Source organism: Artibeus jamaicensis, unplaced genomic scaffold (assembly GCF_021234435.1).
Source record: "Artibeus jamaicensis isolate MK-2021 breed Jamaican fruit bat unplaced genomic scaffold, CSHL_Jam_final contig_354, whole genome shotgun sequence".
Taxonomy (NCBI): Eukaryota; Metazoa; Chordata; class Mammalia; order Chiroptera; family Phyllostomidae; genus Artibeus; species Artibeus jamaicensis.
In genome coordinates, this window is record NW_026521803.1 from 44,860,902 (window position 1) to 44,880,000 (window position 19,099).

The following is a 19,099-nucleotide window of genomic DNA, read 5'->3' on the forward strand; positions in this document are numbered from 1 at the left end:
TCCATTTCAGTTTGGTTCACTTAGTTTCTTTGTTACAAATTCTTACAGGAAGGTCATTCAGCCAGAACTCTGACTAATCAACACTTGGGCCTTTCTCCCGGGCGGCCGGGACCGGTGAGGACCACGGCGGGCCTGCCTGGCCTGCTGCATCCGCAAGTGAAGGTGACGGTCCGCGTCGTGCAGTTTCACCGTCAAATGCATTCTGTTGTGTTCTAATTTTTTGTATAATTATATTTCAGGCTACTTATCTTAGTTCTGTGTAAACTTTGGTACAAGATACAGATTACCCCTTATCTGCACACGTCTCATAATGCCATGTTCATGCCAAAGGAGTTCAAAAGGAGACGGTAGCATTCGGAAGTCTCAGTCCTGGGCTGTTGTTTATCAATAGCTCAGTAAATATCGGTTAAACATACTGACTGTGCATGACCAGTTTCAACCTCTTTTCGTGTATATTGCAACTTTTAAAAGCACTAAATTAAGAGCCCCCCCCCCCACATACACACACCCCAACATTGCTGTTAAAACTAGAAGCTCCCTCCCCAAGCTCTGGAGAGAGTGCAGCCCGGCTGCGCCCACCACCGCGCAGGCCCCTGCTAGAAGGAAGCCACCGGGAGTCCCCCTGTCTGGGTGTGAGGCTGCGGGCACAGTGGCGGCCCAGCCGCCTGCCAGGCCCTGGGGGCTCGGCCTGCCCGGGTCTTGCTCAGGCACGGCGCGCCCCACTCCCCTCTGGCACCTGTTTTCCTTGTCATCAATTTACTTAGAATGTCGCGGGAGAAATTCGAAGGCAAATTATATGTAAAAGTGGAAATCCCTGTTTTTGGTGCATTTATTGATTGGTGTTTTATTCCATGACATAAACGCCCTCTTATATTTTAGCTCCTGCACATTTAATCAATAAAGACAATACCAGAATTATATGCTTGGATAGAAAGAGACTCTTAATTTATGAGTAGTAATCATTTATGGAGACTTACTGCGTTTCATGCACTATTCAGCCGCTTTACTGGAGGCTTCTGTATACTGTATGTAGACCTACTTTTCTCTAACCATTACTATAGGTGGTTCCATACTTCCCCAGTTTTCTTCTCTGGGGATGAAGACTAATCATACCATGTAGCTGATCATTCCTGGCGACCATTTGTACCCTCTCACCACGATGGTCGATTTCGTTGGTATTGAGTGTTTCCTCCTTGCCTCCTCGCCTTTGGGGGGAGGGCTCTGTGTGCTTTGAGCTGGAAGGCTGCAGGGGTCCGAGTCCTGTGAGCCAGAGCAGGGCTCCGGTGGGGGCCGTGTCCTCCCTCTCCTGCCATGGGGTGGGGTCCCGGGCTCCAGCATCCCAGTGAAACCAGCTGCCTGTCCCCAGAGCTTGCCGGGCTGCGGTACCCAGTGAGCCCTGGCCATACTCCCTGGCCTGTGCTCTTTACACCCACCCAGGGCTGCTGCCCCTGGGGCTGGGTGTGCTTCCATCTCTGTCCCAGGCTAAGAGCAGCAGGAACAGAGGGTCCCACCACCCTTTTGCCACCTTCAGGAGGGTTGAGGGAGCTCCAGGTAAAGCACCCAAGATCGAACTCTGTGGCTGTGCCTGGTGTCTTCTCTGTCACCGCCCTCCCCTCCTTTCCTTCCCTCCTCATGACGCAGCAGCCACTCGGAAGCACTCCGAAGGTGTCCGTCCAGTAACACCATGCTTCTGACCCTCGTCTGACTGTCATCCCATCACTGGGGTTGCTAGTAATCAGACCGGGCCCAAGTCTCTGGCCCTGAGAGAGCATAGACCCGACCCCAGTGTTTGACGCAGTTTCAGCATTTTTCTTAAGACTTTTCAGTCTTACATGACTACTTGTGTTCATCAAACTCAGAAACAAAATACATTCCATCGTTGCCTGCCTTCCTTATTTTGGCAAATGACTTTTTAGTTCAAACAAAACAAAACCAGCGGCCACCTGAAATAAGACCAGGTACCTAAATTAGAATTTGTAAGAGGGAGACAAGCAGAGTGACTCAGTGATCCAGGGCAGCCGGGTTTCAGTCCCAACTTGGACTTGCATCTGTGCGCCCATCCCAGGTCTGTCAGCTGCCAAGGGCACCGAAAGGAGGGCCGAGGGGGTCTGGGGGCGAAGATCTCCGCCCTGGGCGTGGTAGTCTCCCTCCCTCAGGAGCAGCGTGGTGCCCAACAGCACACCCTCCCGTGAGACTGCTTCCTTAGTAGGAATGTGGTCAGTATGTAAAGTCTACACTGTAACAGTGAGGTCTTTGGGTGTAATGTTTATAGTTCTGGCAATGCTAAGAGTTACATTTTTACAGGGCCCTTACCAGGTGCCAGTGGGAGTGACTCTTGAAATGAAGGAGTCCTGACTTGCTAGACGTCTCCCTTCCTCCTCTGGAGAGTGTAGGAACGTGTGTGCACGCGTGTGCATGCATGCATGTTCCATGTCCCGGCTCCTTACCGGAGTATTTCTGATGTTCGCGGCAGCTGGCGTTTTATCGCATCTGAACGCTCACTGGCGGCTTGGACAGAGTGCTAACTCTCAGGAAAGGTGTTTCCTTGTGGGGGTTTTAATCATGTAGAAGCATTTTTGTGAAGAAGCAGAAACATTCAGGAAAACCATCATAATTTTAGAGCACTAAAGGATTCTTGATTTTAACTGTGGAGATGTTGATAATGTGTTATGGAAGGAAGTTGCTTTGTGCAGCATTACAAGGGTGCGTTTCCCACGGGGGAGCCTGGGTTCAGTGTGGTGAGTACGGCCCAGAGGTGAGACCAGCCCCAGGTGCGGAGCCACGAGAACCTGGGAGATGGGGCAGGGTGTGCAGCCTCGGGGGTTTACACGGCACGGGTCCCCTTCTGCTGGCTTTTTCCCAGTAAATGCAGTCAATTCATTTTCTTACACAGTTTTCTTTTTTTTAAGCTTATTATATTGTAAGAATACAGTATATAATCCATAAAAATACAAACTATGTTTTTTAAATTAATTATTCATTTGAGGGCGGGGAAGAGAGAGAGGGAGAGAAACAGTGCGTGAGAGAAACATTGATTGGTTGCCTTTTTCATGCCCCCCAACTAGGGACCTGGCCCTCGACCCAGGCATGCCCTGACTGGGAATCGAACTGGTGACCTTCTGGTTTGCAGGACGATGCCCAACCCACTGAGCTACACTGGTCAGGGTCAAACTGTGTATTAACCAGCTGTTTATGTTGTCAGTATAGCTTCTGGTCACCAGTGGGCTATTAGTCGTTATGTTTTGTGGTAGACAAAAGTAAACACCATGCAGCCATTTAACAAGAACAGTTACGCTTGGCAGTGAAGAGATGCTGATCGTTGTAAAAGCAACAGCCAGCCGAGTGAGATGGCACTGGTTTTATTATTTAAAAACTCAAGATACAACCTCTCATCAGGTGGACAGAGAGATGTAGGCTTCCACAGGGCACATGTATGAAGACGCAGGTGGTCAGTTAGGAATCTGGGAGCGCGGTCCTGAACTTGGGGATGTGGTGCGGTTGTCTGGGGTGGCCCTTCGAGAGGGAGCTCACGACCTTAGGGGTGTTTCCAGTGTTGTCAGCTCAGCAGAGACAAGTGGCCCCGGCGAGGCTGGGGGTGAGGGTCGTCCTCCCCGAGGGTCCGAGTGGAGGCTGGGAAGGGTGCGTGCCTTCGAAACAGGGCCCTGTGGGAGTGAGAGCCTCTCTGGGTGGGGGACAGGCGAGGGCGGCAGAGACTGGGCGCTGCGGGACCGCCACCGGAGGCCAGGCGCCAGCAGGTTCTGCAGACGGTGGGTGGGCAGCCCGCTGCACCGCCCCTGGGTAAGATGGCGCTGTCTCCTGAACCTGACTGTGCGCCGCAGGACACGGTGCGCAGACTGTTGGGGAGTGGTGGAGAGAGGCAGCGCGGCGAGCACTCGTAGTGCCCCTCGGCCCCTTCTCCTCCCTGCACGTTCTCCTTGGACACCTGCTCCGCTGACCTGGGTTTCCACCCTGGACTGAGTGATGCCCTGTAACAGCCACGGTGCTAAGTGGTGCATCTTTATTATCTCATCTTTATGAATCTCGAGATCAGTGTTACCACCCCACTGTATGGTTCAGGGTGCAGAGGGTCAGCGGACTTAAACGTTGTGCAGGGTCCCCTGTGTGCTGTAGGCCAGAGGCAGGGTCTGATCTCAGGGCCCGGGGGGCTGCAAAGCTTCCTCCATGCAGTGCCAGCCCAGTCGCGCCGTGTCTCGGGTTCCACACTCCTCAGGGACACGCAGCAGGTTGCTGGTTCTGCCCCAAAGACGCACTTTGAGGAGATGGAACGGGTTTGCTCTGACAACAGTGCCCAGTGGCTCGGGGTGTCACACACGCTGCTCCATCTGGGACCCTGCTTGCCCGCCCCTGCCTGGGCTCTGCAGGCCTGATTTTCCAGCCAGTCCCATCCGGCTCTCTTTGACACCCGCCCCTTGTCTTGTACGGTCCCTGTGGCCATCCTGCCGAACAGGTGTCTGCAGGGCAGTGAGAATCTGGAGGAAGTTCGATGGTTTTGGTGCAGCTTCCTGAGAGCCTGCGGCAGTCGGCGCTCCGCCTTTTCCGCTGCTGCAGACCTTTTGTACCCGTGCAGCACTTTCTCCCCCTTCCTGTGTCTCTTCTTCCTCCCTGCCCACCGTCTGCCGCTGGTCTGGACTCTGAGCCCACAGGCCAGTTTAAGCATTCTGTTCCCAGCCTTCTTCAGAACCTTCTGGAAGCTTCTGCATGTTGTGTCCACCTGCCGCCTTTGCACGTGCACCTGACACTTGCACCATGGTTTACCCCCTCCTGCCTGTTGCTTGGCCAGGCCCAGATGCCGTTTGTCTGGGGTGCCTGGTGCTCACAGGTGGTGTCACAACGTGGGCCTTCAGTCTGGCAGGGAACTGAACCACCCTGACCTGCCCTGTGCATCCTGTGGAGGCAGGTGGCCCGCAGCTGCTCTGCTGCTGACGCGGCGCCCGGCCCCAGCCCTGTGGCACTGGCCAGTGGGGTGAGGTGGCATGTTGGGGAGTGATCGTTTCTTGAACCCTGAGCCTGGGGTGGTCCCCAGCCAAGAGTGGCAGAGATGTACGTAATGCCCTGTGCTGACATTGACCCTGAAACCCTGCTAACAGTCCATCAGGTGGGATAGCTCATGCTGCCCCATGCCACGCAGGAGGAAGCCATGGCAGCTGGTGGGTGCCGGTGTGAGTTTCCCAGAGCGGGTTCCTGGCAGCAGGGAGGGGAGCCCACCACTTTCATCCAGAACCCACTCCTGCATGTGAGCACCTTCGGCCTTTTCCTGGGCGGCGGCCAGGCCAGTGCAGGCTCCCTCCTCCAGCCCCAGGAGCACCTGCGCCCTGCACCTGCAGGGGCACCAGGCCTGCGGGAGAGGAGGGTTTTGCTGGGGCTTGCGGTACGAAGGCAGGTCCCAGGCTCGGTGGGCAGGTGGGCGGGTGGGCGGGCTTCTGTGGACTGGGCCCGGAGGGCAGGGGAGGCTCCACGGTGAGGGCTTTCTGGGCCGAAGCGCTGTCGCGTGGGACTCCCGGTCTGGGACGAGTCTGAGCCCTTTCAGAATAACTAAGGTTCCTTTAAAGATGTGTTCAGTGTCAAAGTTTAGAATTTTCACTTGCTTAGGCCGTTCTTTCTCCCAGCGAGTTAAAGTTATTCTTAGAGAGTTGCCATTCAAGGTCAGCACTACACGGAACAAAACGGAGCCTCGGGTTTGCGGCCCCGCGAGTGCACGGCGGTTCCCTATCCTGTGCTTGTTGCTGTGACTCGGTTCGGGGGGCCCTTGCTCTTTTTTGCTGCCCCCTGCACCCACCTTGGGGAGCAGAAACAGGCATCTTCTCCAGGGGCTCAGCCCCATCACATCTGAGCTGACTGCCGTCCATGTAGTAGGTGTAGTTTGCAGTGGCGGATTTGTCGTGTCTTCACCTCATGACCCTCTTCTAGGTCGTCTTACGACGTCACCTGGAATTTCTTCGGAGCGGTTCAGTGTGTCCCTTAAGGTGCCCCCTGGCTGGCCCGTGGGGTGGGGGCTTTGGGAGCCGAGACCCTTAGCCTGCTCTCTCTGCCAGTGTTATTGGGTCTCGGCGTGGCCTAGCTGTGGCTCCGGGAGGGGCCTGCCCTGCCCTGGGGCTCCGCTGTATTTGCCTCACTTAATCCTCCCGGGGCCCCCAGGGAGAGCTGCCGTCCTCACATCTCAGTCCAGAAAACTGCCGCTCAGAGACCGTCCTCGGGTGCTCGAGTCAGGCAGGGCAGGCTCTGGTGGCTGTCACCTTCGCGCCGGCTGCCCCACGCGTGTGCGCTGCCCAGGCCTGTCTGCAGCTCCTTGGGGCCAGCGGCTGCTCTGGGTGGCTCGTGGGTCGTTTTTCTTCCTGCTGCTTCAGCAGTGGCTGGGGCCTGCCAGCTACCTGGTTGTCCAGCTTGCCCTGCTTCTAACAAGCCACTGGGGACACAGTGGCCGTGCCATGGAAGGGCCAGAGGGACTGCTGTGGGGGCCACTCAGGAGACGTGAGGGTTTTCATCACAGTCTCATATTAACATGTTTTTAGACGTCTTCTTCTGACGTATGCATTACTGTCTTTAGATGTTAGGCAAATACATTTATCCTTCCTCTCACCTGGCCCTTGTTGGCCTGGCCAGCAGGAATCTGCAGGTGGCTGGCATCGGATCCCACGGGCCGTCTGAGGGAATGCGACCGTCTCAGAGACCATCAGAGTTGGGGGCCGCGGCCTGTCACGGGTATTCCTCCCTCCGCGGGCTCAGAAGGCACACGGTCGGTGCAGCCCTGCCTCTGGGCCCCGCGTCACACACTGACCCAGCAGCCACCTCTGAGCTGGGGCCCCAGGGTGTCGGGGCCCTGGGTTGCCGTGGCTTTTCCAGCCCTTTCTCTGTGCTTGGGCATTGAGCTTCGTTCACTTCGTAGGGAAGTCGGTTAACGGTTCACGATCCTCAGGTGGGACAGCCCCACAGTGGGAAGCCCTGAGGACTGAGGCAGAGGCTTTCGGCTGTGCTGGGAGTGTGCGGGGAAAACCGTGTCGAAGTGAGGACGCAACACGCGAGAGCTTTGTGCCGAGGGGAAGCCTGGGGCTGAGGTGTAAATGTCACTACGGCGCTGCTCTTTGACAGCTAAAGCAATTTTAAGTGACGCTATTTCAGGCAATTATAGATACTTGGAAATCAATCATATTTAAGAAACACTGTTTTTTATTATTTCAAGGTGTTCCTCCAGATCCCCAGGCACTTGCCAGATGCATGGGGCCTCAGAGTGTATTTCCAGCCAGGGCCCTGCCCCTCAACTCTGGACCAGGTGATCGGCCTCCCACGAGACATCCCTCTTGGACGGCGCTGGGCTTCCTCCTTGAGCGTGTCCCAGACTGGCGCTGGCCTTTGGAGCAGCTCAGTGTGCCCAGGCCCCGCACTGGGGTGGTTTCTCTGACTCCCTGTCCACTGCACGTGGACACGCATTGGCTCCGATCACAAGTACATGTCTAGAATTTGCCCGGACCTCTTGCTACCCCTTGGTCCAAGCCACTATCATCTTTGCCTGGATTATTGCAAAAGACAGGGATCGCACCCCCATTCTCTCCCTCCCCTCCTTTCCCTTCCCCCTCATGGAGGAATCCGCTGCAGCCTGAGACCAACACGCCTCTCCCACTCTTGAGACCCGCAGTGCTTCCTCCTCCCTGGGGTACAAGCTGGGCTCTCAGGGCCCAAGAGGCCCTCACCCTCACCGAGCCCTCGGCCCCACCTGGCCCGGTATTTCCCCGGCTGAGAACAGGCCCCACAGGCTCATGGCCCAGGTGTCGGGCGCCCCTCTGTGGCTTGCAGCTCCCCATTCCTGGCCACGCGCAGCCTCTTACCCTCTTACAAGTCCATTCCTGAGCTGCCCACAGGTGAGGTGCGGGTCCCCTGCCGACCTCCGAGCTCTTCCTTCCCTGTTACTTCTCCTGCCACTCGTCCCTGTTTAAGATGCTCTTACTCTCCTTGGTGGTCTTGTCTGCCTCCCCACTGGGCTCCATGCGGGACTAGGCAGGGACCTGGCTGGGTTTGTCACCAAGCCCTGCAGTGCCTCCTAGGCAGCGGGGGCCCCGCTGCAGCCCCAGGCCCCTGTGTGTGGCTTTCTGTCACCCGTCCTGTGGAGCAGCTGCAGGCCTGGGGACAGCCCCCTGAAGGCACCGCAGTCTGACTTCCCATGGCCCCGCCGAGCCTTCCCCTGCTGCCCCGAGGCTCGTGTCAGCCCGCCTGGGCACTCGGGGAGGGCACTGTGGACAGGCAGGAGTCCTCCCCAGGAGCAAGGCCTTTCCACTCAGGGCTTTTCAGATTTGGGGTGAATTTTGTCTTCTCTCTCCTGGCATCTAAGTTACAGATTTTCCAAAACCAATAGTGTGCGAGAAATTTTCAAGCAGTGCTGTGAGGAGGGCAGTGAAAGGGTGGGTTCAGCTGTCCCAGAGCGCTCCAGCACAGTGTCCACAGAGGCTGGCGAGCTCGTTCTGCTCAGTCACACCCGACTTCACGTTTTTAACTGAGACGATGCTGAGATTTTTACATTATTCGTGCTTTGGTTAGACCAAGTTTGAACAATTTATACTTATTCGAAATGAGATTTTGGATGGATATATAGTTTGCACTTGACTATAACTTGAGTATGTTTTAGTATTACGTAGGTTTTTTCCATAATAACAAATTATTATTTCTCCAGATATTTAGTATAGTATCACAGACTTTCAGTGATAATCTAAGTGTGTTATATTAGTAAAATCTCCCTTTCCTATGTACTTTTGTTTGTTATCCTACACAATGGCATATTTTTGTTTCAATTCCTAAAACTTAAACGTTTTAATTAATAATATATATTCTTTTAAAAACTGCACTGCGGTTTCTAAGCTCAGGTCTCTTAAATTATACTTGGTCATGTAAATAAGCTGTGCTTTGCAACTTTGGGTTCTTAACCTTTGCTCTTCACTATTAGCTTTATGTTTTTTTAATTATAGAAATAGAGGACAGCAGGAAAGTTATGACTCACGTGGCCCATTGTTATTACTTTTTTCTTTTTTAAGGAAATGAAAAACGTTAGTTGTTTCATCCAAATCAAGCAGAGAGACACATGGAACATTCCACACTGTTCCTTTGGCCGAGCTTTTAAGATCGTAACAGTTTGATTTGTCATTCATAATAATTAGTTTTCCATTTTAGTGATTGATGGTGTGATTAGTCATTTATAGTTGTGAAGCATGTATTGCCTGTAGTTATTACATGTTATGGAGAAGAGAATACAACTTATTTTCAGTATAGAGAAATGATTATTTGAATAATGAAGTCATAGTCATTTAAAAAATATGAACATATTTATTTTAGCCACAAAACTGAGGTTCCATGATCCTGTATGAAAATAACCAAAGTTGACGGTGTGGGTCGCAGTTTCAGAAATTGCCCTGGTCCTGGCTTGTGACGCTGCCCCTCCCAGATGGCCGCGCTGCAGTCCTGCGCAGCCTGTCGTGCACACACGTCCAGACACATTCCGTGTTCAATGTTAAGAATCTTACAACACGCCATTTGATTTGTAGTCCTTCATACCATAGCATGCTAATTAAAATCATATTTTTGCACATGTCCTGCCTTTCATGTACATATGCAAATAGATGCTGTTGCCTCTCAGCTATTAGTAATTAACTTTATGAAGGACAGCTGTAATACATAATTAACAAAAATGTTTGCGAGCCCTTTTACACTGCAAGTCACAATAGTAAATTTTTATTGTATTTTATTTTTTGCTTATGAAGAGAGCCATTTGAGTCTGTCACTCCTGAAGGAGATATAAATTGTTTAAAGAAATCACACAACAGAATTAAATCGGTGTTGCCCCACAGTCTCTAGAAGGATGGTGGACGTTCCGGGAACCGGTTGCAGATGCCTGTCCCTGCCGCACCCAGGTCCACAAAACCGAGTTTAGTGAGCTGATCTGTGTGCAGAGTAAGGGAGCTCGTCAGCTAATACTTCCTCTTTCATCTCCCGGGGCCTTCCCGGCACCTTGGTGCCTTGTTTCTGCAGGGTGCAGTGAACGTCATATCGCTGTTGAGCGGCGCAGCCTCAGATTATTACTGTTTTTAAGAGAAGGTCATGAAGGCCATGTTCCTTTTGTCTTTTATGGTCCCTTAAATATTCAATAAAATGACATTTTCTGAAGTCATCTCGTGACTGAAGCGTGGGAGCACCCAGTGAATGTCATTGCATGGAGATAGTGGTTTCTCGAGGCTTCTTAACTGACAGCATGGACGATGGCTGCAGAACCGAAGCCGGCGTTCGGTCCTGTGGGCGTGCTTGACGGAGAGGGCGGGTGTGTCCGCGCACGTGCCCCCTCCCTCTGGTCTCCGAGCACCCGTGTGTCTCACCTGCACGCAAGCCTCTGGTCTGGCAGGGGCGCCGTTGTGACTTGCATTTTTATGTGACATCTATACATACATGCCCGTTTTTAAATACTTTTTGTAATTCTAGCAGAGAGTCGAGATTTAGTTGTATAATTACTTTTTTTTTTTTTTAGGGTTGCTTTTGTAATGAAGAAGCACTTAAATACTCACCTACTGGGCAAACATGGAGTTGGCACACCAAAAGAAAGGTAATTCTCATTCATTTTTAAAAGTTTAACAGCCTGTTTGCGTGTCAGGGTTGGTTTCCGAAGGCGACTTCTGGAATTTTTCTGAGTCGGTCCAGACGACTTGCGTCCGTGGGGCTCACAGTTGCTGAGCGTCACAGTTTATGCCGCTCTCCCACCCACATTCACTGTCATGGTGAGATCTGAGAGGGCCAGAGGGACTTGAGTGAATTTGTAAAACGACCTTGAAACAGTAGAAGAGTTAAATTAGAGGGGCCAGCCTCTGCAGAGACATTCACTTGAGCTAAAATAAATACGTAAGACTAAGCTTTGTCTAGTTTCTCCTGCATTTTAATTTTGAGGTTCTAAAATAGCGTTTTTAAATTCTTATTGTAGAATTAAACATTGCCGATATTAAGAATACATCTTTGTCGTCCTCAAAATGATACTAGAGTTGCCATGTCATGAGCAATAATACTGCAATTACTGTGTCACCGACTGCCAGGATTTCTCCGCTGTTGCTACTGGGATCATAATTAGCTTCATCACAGAGTTAATCATATTAGGAGAACTGAAGTACAGTACTGTCAGCTGCCAGGTGAGCAGGGCTACTTCTGAAGTTTTAACTGAAGTTAAAACATGCGGCTCGCTCAGACCTAGTGCAGGTCCACTCCCTTCCTGGGAAGACGGGCCCTCAGCTTTCCCTGAAACCCTCCAAGATGGTCTCAGAAATTCTAGACTCCCCTGGAACTTGCTTGTTTTAGTATTGTTTTAAAATGTCAATAATCCTGCAACTTCTGCCATGCTATAGCCAGGGACCTCCTCTGCCCTGTTCTAAGTGTTTCATTGTCCTTGTAAACAGTTTAAGAAGCACTTAAAAGTGTTTGCAGCATGTTTGTGGAATTTGACTCGACTTTTCTGTTGGAGGCACGTTGTTTTCTCCAGCGTTTCAGTTTGGACGTGGCCTCCGCGCCGCAATTCCGGGGCGTCGCGGCTGCGCGCTTTCTGCCTCTGGTTTCTCGTCCTTCTCCTTGTCCCATTGTACTCACTTTGAACCAGGACGCATGTGTCCGTCATGTCCTGAATGCATTACTCTTGAAATTTCAAAAATTTTATATTATTTGAATTCTAATTTGTGGCCTGTTATGTTTCCTGAGTTCAAAGTTATGTTTCATAGGGTCTAAGAAAGTGGAAACAAAACATTTTTAATTACAAGATTCTCATTGCTTTCACATGTATTGTTTCAATTAATTATTCTGTGACCTTGCTAGCAGAGTATTATTATTCTAATTTTATAGGTCTAAGGACTATACAGTTTTTTTCAAGATCTCATAATAAATGTTAGAATTGTTACTTTTCTAACACTATTTCCAGTGCTCTTTCTTCTACTAATTATCTCACATGGAGAATCTTTACATATAGGTACCTAAAGTGTTTTATTCATTAATGAATTTGAATGAAAACAATCTAGATCAGATAATTAATGAAAAGAACATTTTTCTTCTCTACTATAACTGTTACACATTTTGAAGTCAAAGGTATCATTTAACATTTCATACACATGTTTACCCTCCGGGCACCTTGGAAGTAGCAGTACCCAGTGTTTGTGGTCGGAATGTGGATGTGTCCTTTCCCAAGCAACCGGGAGCCCTCTCTCCCGCTTCCCGATTCAGACCCTGAGGCACAAAGGGAGTCTCCAAAGAGGCGGGAGAAAGGCGGCCTGCCTCTCTCCCCTTGTAGATATGGTAAGCCTTTTTGGCATCATTAGCCCAGTTTTCTCCCAAAATTGGGAAATGACCATCAAGTGGGAAATTTACACTCCATCTTCGGGGTGATTACCTTCTGAGTAGTCTGAGTTTGTCTAAACTAAACAATTTGATTGAACTGGTTACCCCCTAAAAGCCATGAACTTCAGGACACTTGTCTATGATGCCAGTTTACAGGGCCTTCCCTCTCCTGCCAGGACCTCCACGGCGGCGGCAGCATTACTTCCCAGTGGGTGTCCAGGGCCGGAGAAGACTGGGGTTTACGTGGCAAAACCCAGCCCAGCGAATGCCAGCAGGCTCCTTTCTTCCAGAGGGACTGACGCCTTTTCATGGTCTTAGGAAACAAAGAAACTCTTTATTAGCATATGGAACCATCACTTTAGGAATAACTGTTTTCTAAATTAAGTTACACATTTTTTTCTTACCTATTTAAAACATTAATGTCTTGGCTATAATTTTGCAAGCTTGCTATATTTTAATTTCTTCAGGACAGTATAATCAGTTTATTTTTTATGTTTTGAATTTGATTCTCGCCTTTTATGCATTGCATATTATAGCAAATAGTAATAGAAGTTAGCTAAATAGGCTGTGACAATTAAATTAATAATGCATTTTGTTTGCAAGTATTTAGGCTTTGTGCTTTGACTGATATATGCAAAAATGATAATTTATTATAAATCAGTTCTTATACTTACACTATTTTTTAATGAACCAATAAATTTTGTGAGCATGACTGTGATTAGCAAGAGAAAACTAAATTTTAAATACATTTTTTAACTCCATGAGCAGCTGAAGTGATGGCTTGTATAAGAATATACTTTTATGTTCCTTAATTTGCATGAACTTATTTCAAGGTAGTGCACTGACATATTTCTGAAAGCTTGTACACTTGAATGTAAATAACTAAATATAGCCAAGTTCAATTCACATTTTAAAATAATAAACTGCACTTAATTTGCAAGTTCACTCTGAAGTATTCCCTATTTTAAGTAAGTAATCCTCCTTGTAATGCAGTAATCAAGATGTCCTCGTGACTGTGGATTCATTAAATGCAATCTGGACAAGGAGCCTCCCACGCCCATTACAGTGGAAAGGGCCAGAGGAAGTGCGAGGTGTCTGGTGGATGCCGGTGCGCCACACACAGGGGAGCCCTGGCGGGTGTGGGTGTGGTTCAGCGCTGGGGCAGCAGCTGGCTTTGAGTGACAGGAGGAGGAGGAGGGGAAAGGAGCGCCAGTGCCCCAGATCTGATCCCTGTGGCACAGCTGCATGGGCGGCACCCAGGGGTGGGGCTGATGTGCTCCCCCAGCCCCTGGGCCCAGGCAAGAGTGGTATTCCTCCTTGTGGCCGCATGTGCAGATCAAAGCCTCTGTGCTTCTGCCGCGAGGCAGTGCCTGGAGGAGCCTCTGAAGGCCTCGTGTCTCGGGTCGTCATGGCGTGGGGTGGCCTCGGCCCCTGGGTGGGTGCAGGGCTGGTCGGCACTTTCGTCTGGGGGCGCGTGTGTCCCCCGGGCCCCCTTCAGGTGACCGAGCCCTGATGCCCACACATCAGACGCCCGGACCAGTAGTGGTGGGTCATCTCTCCCCGTCAGGACCTGGAGGCTCAGCGAGCAGCACCGCGTCCTGCACCGCGCGCTGCGGACCGACCTCAGCTCGTCTGACGCTGCCCTGGGCTCCCAGCTCTGAGGGCGCGGGAGGCCCTGGGCATCGCTCTGGTCTCCTTTTCTGTCTCTTTCTTCAAACTTCTCTATTTATTGTATGGCAGTATCACCATTGCTTGCTGTTTTTCAGTTTAGGTGCAAGCCTCACTCTTTTTCTTAAAACAGGAAAACCCGAAAGCATGTTTACAGGTGCACGCACAGCGGTTGTTGAAGGGTTGCCGGCCACACTTGAGCTGTTGAGAAACTTAGGCTACTTTTCAGTGAGAGAACAATGCGCAGGATGGAGACTCTGGGTTCAGAAGAGGCTGTGTTCCTGGCGTGATGTTAACTCCTGCTGTTGTTGCTTCACTGTCCGTTTTAAGGAAGTGATTGGCCTTTGGCTACGTTGTTACTACTCCATGTATTTTTTTTATTAAGGGATCAGTAGTTTTCCTCAGTGTTTATTCTGTGCGCACGGCTGCGAGGCGAATACTGTTGCTACTTGTTGCTACTTGACCTCACGGACGCGCTGAGGTGCGCCGTTCGGGTTGCCCGCCCCTCCTGCCATCTCGTAAGGGCTCCTCCATAAAGCTTGTCATCACTTCCCGTTCCCCGGCTTCTGGCGCCTGCGTATTGGACTCTGAGTGTTGCCCATCTTCTTTTCCTTCCGTGAGGGTCAAATTTGGGATGTTTTTAGGATATAGTCTGCTTCAAAAAATATTTACACAAGCAGTAACTCCGCTGAACCAAAACGGGACACACATATCAGTTCTTTTCTTGTAGATGGCTTTATTAGTGTTTTCATTATGCTTTCCAGAGGGTGTGTTTATTGAGTTTGGAGAGGGAAAGTGAGAGGGAGGGAGGGAGGGACATCACTATCTGGCCTTGGGGGCACAGAGGTGTGTGGGCTGTGTGTGCTCCAGTCCTCGTGTCCAGGCGTGACCTGGGCCCTGAGCTCAGGGTGTGCTGTGAAGCGAGGAACTGAGACCCCCGACTGTGCACGTTTAGGAAGGGGTCTCCAGTGGGGTGTCTCGTCAGGTGGCGTGTGGGGCGGCGAGCGTGAGCCTGCGACCTGGGGCGGAGTCAGGCTGGGAAGGGCCCTTCGGCCACAGGGTGGCTTTGGCTCCGCACCTGGGGGAGCCAGGACAACAGGGAAGGCTTCCGGAGTCCCACCTCTGTCAGCACAGGCTTCAGACACGGGGGTGGGGGCAGGTGGCATGGTCACACCCGCGTTCCTCCGGTTCCCTCTCTTCTTCCTGGCCGCCCGCCTCGCCCATCCATTGTGTCCCCTCCGGACAGGTCTGGGCCCCTGAGTCCTGTCAGAGACCCGCTGCTGGGAGGCGCCGCCTGGCCCAGGCATCTGCTTCTGTCAGGTGCAATCTCTTCCCGGGCCCCCGTCCCCACGCTTGCTCCTCCACGGCTTGTCCTGCCTCTTCCTCGGGCCTTCGGGCTGTGCTCCATCTGTGCTGGCCATCAGGTCAGGCCGGGCGTGTGCACCCCTGGCCCGGCCCGGCCCACCACCCCGACTTCTCCCCCAGGCCGCCGTGTGGCTGGTTCCGCCTCTGGCCGCTGTCGCCTCCCATCAGAGACCCCGCAGGGCTGTGGCCGCGCTGCGCCCCTGCCCCCCTGCCCTCTCTGCGGTGCCGGCGGGCCGAGTCGCTACAACAGAGACGCGTGCCATCGTGCCGATGCTCTTCATTAAAACGACGTCGCACCCACGGCCTTCTTTCATTCTTGAGTAAAAATAGATAAAATTGAGCTTTGTGGAGACAGTGGGCCATTCTTTTTCTAGGATGTATGTTGCCATTGCTCTTGCATGTAAAAATACATTGTTGTTTTATGCGAGAAATCAATTCTTAAGGGATTGTTTTTTGCTACCATTTAGTCTAGTAATTCAAATCAGATCTTTTCACTTTTTAAAAAGTCAATGAATAAGTGATCCCAAATATGATGGACCAGATGTGGTAAATGTTCAAAGTATAAGTGTTTTTCTCTGGCAGGCATCTAGAATATTTTTGGCTGTTCTGTTCTCTTCTTTTACCTAAATTACTTTTAGAATGCTGGGGCTTATACATCTGGACTCGGACTAAAATATGCCTTAAGCTCTTGTCTTTAGTTCTTCGTCAGCGCCAGAATTAAAGAGAACAAAAGCCTGTATGTTCGCTGCAGCCTTCAATTACGGTTAATTACCAACTTTGCACAGTTTTCATTGTGCACGCTGACTTTTTGTGAGCGGTTCTTTATATTCACGATGTCTCGGTCCAAGATTAAAATTTTTCCTGAGGAATTTTCAGGAAACTTACAGCTCTTCTGAAATAATTTTTATAAAGTTGGAGCAAAGCAATTTGATCATCCATTTTAATAGAAGAGAAACAAGATGCTTACATTTCATTATCTACAGCGCTCTAATAGGAAAAATCAAGCATTTTCGTAGGTTATTCTCTAAGGTATTTTCCTCCCGTGTTTTGGTCCCAGGGTCACTTGCGTAAGCACTTGGGAGCTGAAAATACGGGCCCCAATGTGGTGTTCCTCTTGTCCTCAGCACCCACGGGAGAGGGCGGGCAGGCGGTGACATACTGCGGGGGACACATGGATCTCATGTTGATCTCAGGACAAAAGGACTGTCTTACATGCAGCTACTTCCTTGCTCCTTTCTCAAGAGTCAGGACACAGATTTATGTTTCCTGAGATGTTAGAGCCTCTGAAGACCGAATCAGATGAAATCGACACTGAGGCTAAAGACAGTCACCCAGTGGCAATTTTGTGAGAGCCAACCTGATCCCGCCAGGACCGTTTCTAGCACAAGATGTTAAACTAGAGCTCCGCCTCCAGGGCAGCGGCCGTGTCCATGGAGTTCTGGGGTGGTGTGTTTCTTTCTTGTGGTGTGGACAGTGATTTCCTGGAAACTGCGCCTATGTGGTTAGTCGTCGGGCAGGGCGAAACGCAGTGTCTCCCTCTCCTGTGTCTCCCCTCGGTGTCCTGCTGGGAGCCACGCCTCCCGGCTGCCAGGCGGGGGTCAGTGTGCGCCTCCTCCCCAGGCCCCACGTTTGCCCCATCGTGCCAGCCGCTGCCAGACCCTCAGTCTGGACCACCGCCTCCTGCCGCAGGAGGCCCGTGCGCTGCTCTGCACGTCGGTGCTGTCTTCCTCGGGACAAGGCCGTGCCCGCCTCCACAGCCACCGCTGGTGGGCGAGGGCCGAGACTTTCCTCCTCCTCCTCAGCCTTGCAGAGGGCGACCCACAGGCAGCCGGCCGTCCGGGATTTAGGACAGTGAAGTCTGCACTGGGGTGTTTTCTAGATGGATTTTTTCCTTAGCTGACCTAACAGATGACTTATGGCCACACGGTGGAAGAGGTGCCGCCAGGGAGCAAAGCTTGCTGCCCTGTCCACGTCCCGCTCCGAGTGCGGGCCCTGTGCCCTGAGCAGGCCCTTTCCTGTTTCTCGGTGGCGTGCTGAGGCCCCGAGGTCATGGCTATGCAGATATAAAGAATGACACTGTGCACACACAGGCCGCGTTTTATAGTTTAACCAGTGCTTGTTTTTAGGTAAAAACATTCCAGTTGTCAGGCGCTGAGGTCTGCGTAATACCTGTGCCCCTTTTCACGCTGATCTGGCAGAGCAAAGAATTATGGAAAAAGCAGTTTCCGTAGACCTTAGAAGTTTTTGTTGGACCCCCTCTGTCTTTGAGGTTGACTCTGCATGATCGTCTCCTCACTCCCACTCACAGAGCATCGTGGCGTTCATTCTGTCTCTGCGTCTCGTGTTCGTGACCGTGCAACACGGACGTGCCGTGGCAGCCAGGAAGTGGCAGACTGATGGCTGGATTTCAGGTCTTGGAAAATCTGTGCCTTTGCCTTTATTGCTTATATGATAATCAGATTTTTAAGATGAGGAGAAATTTAACAAGGGAACCAGCCTAATATTATTTATGTTGTTGGTACTTACAGTAATTGCATCATATGAACATATTTCAAAGTTTCGATGAATTTTTGAGTCCTCTCTTTAATTAAACAGAAGGAGAAAACCCAGCACAGAACACCACCATGTAAAGCCAGTGAAATCTCAAGTGCTCCATCCGAGTTCGGAGGCGGGCCCTGAAGACCCACACAGCAGCGGGGTGCCCGCACTGCGCCCCCCAGAAGCACGGCTCCTCATCAGGCCACAGAAGAGCCCTTGTCCCCGGAGCTGTGTGACTTGTGCGATTTAACATTCACGAAGTTGCTGAAACTCTGGGCTTTCTGGCTTGGATCAGACGTGCTGAGAGGCCACTGTCGGGCTCGTGCCTGAGCTGGTGACGGGACCCCACCTTGGAGTCTCAGGACAGCATCGCTGGCCGCACCACGCCCGACAGCAGTGTCCAGTGCCTCTGACGAAGTGTTTAAGTCAGAGCAGTTTAGTCAGACAGACCCAACTGTTGGAGGGGACGAAAACAGAGAATGAACAAAAAGCCAAAAGATCTAATCGTTCTTAGCTGGAAACACGAAATTGGGATAAATCGAAGTCTGGAACGTAGATTCACAGACATTCATTTTATGGTTGGATGGGTAAATGAAGAAGATGGGGGTCTCGGCTGGACCAGCGGCAACCAGAGGTGACTTTCTACCCAGCCGTGTGCCTGGAGGTCTGCGGCCCGAGGCCGGGCATCCAGCGTTTAAATGGCCGCCCTCGTGGAGACGGAGACAAGCCGGCGCGTGGTACTGAGAGCCAGGTCTCTGGCTGGGACACGGAGGATGCCCTGCAGTGGGGAGAAGGCGGCCCCGCGCACCACGGCGTGGGCCACGCGTGACGGGGCACAGCTGACCCGGGTGGCAGCGTCACTTGTCAGGAAGCCGTGCATCCTTAAGCAGCTGTCGGCACCAACAGTGGGGACCCGTTAGTGCACGTGGCTGTTGCACACATTTTAATTGTGAGGAGAGTTTGCCTTGGAAACTTCAGGAAGTGTTTTCCTCTGCACAGAGCGAAGCGGATCGCGGAGGGGGTCTCCACTGCCCACGTTGTTGAGGGACACAGTCTTGAGAGTGAAGAGCCCGCTCCAGGGGAAGGACGGGGAAGCCAGGCCGTGCCCCTCTCGGTGGAGGCAGCCTGGGGGCAGCCAGACTCAGGGCAACGCCCCGCCCCCGGCCTCCGG

General features: G+C 51.7%; 1 protein-coding gene across 1 annotated transcript in view; it reads left to right on the plus strand.

Annotated features, from left to right (window-relative positions):
- ZNF407 (zinc finger protein 407) overlaps positions 1-19,099 on the plus strand; it is a 298,073-nt gene that overhangs the window by 123,190 nt on the left and 155,784 nt on the right. Inside the window, exon 4 of the mRNA XM_037145755.2 lies at positions 10,520-10,594. Within this exon, the coding sequence (XP_037001650.2) occupies positions 10,520-10,594 (75 nt within the window). The remainder of the gene's footprint in view (positions 1-10,519; positions 10,595-19,099) is intronic.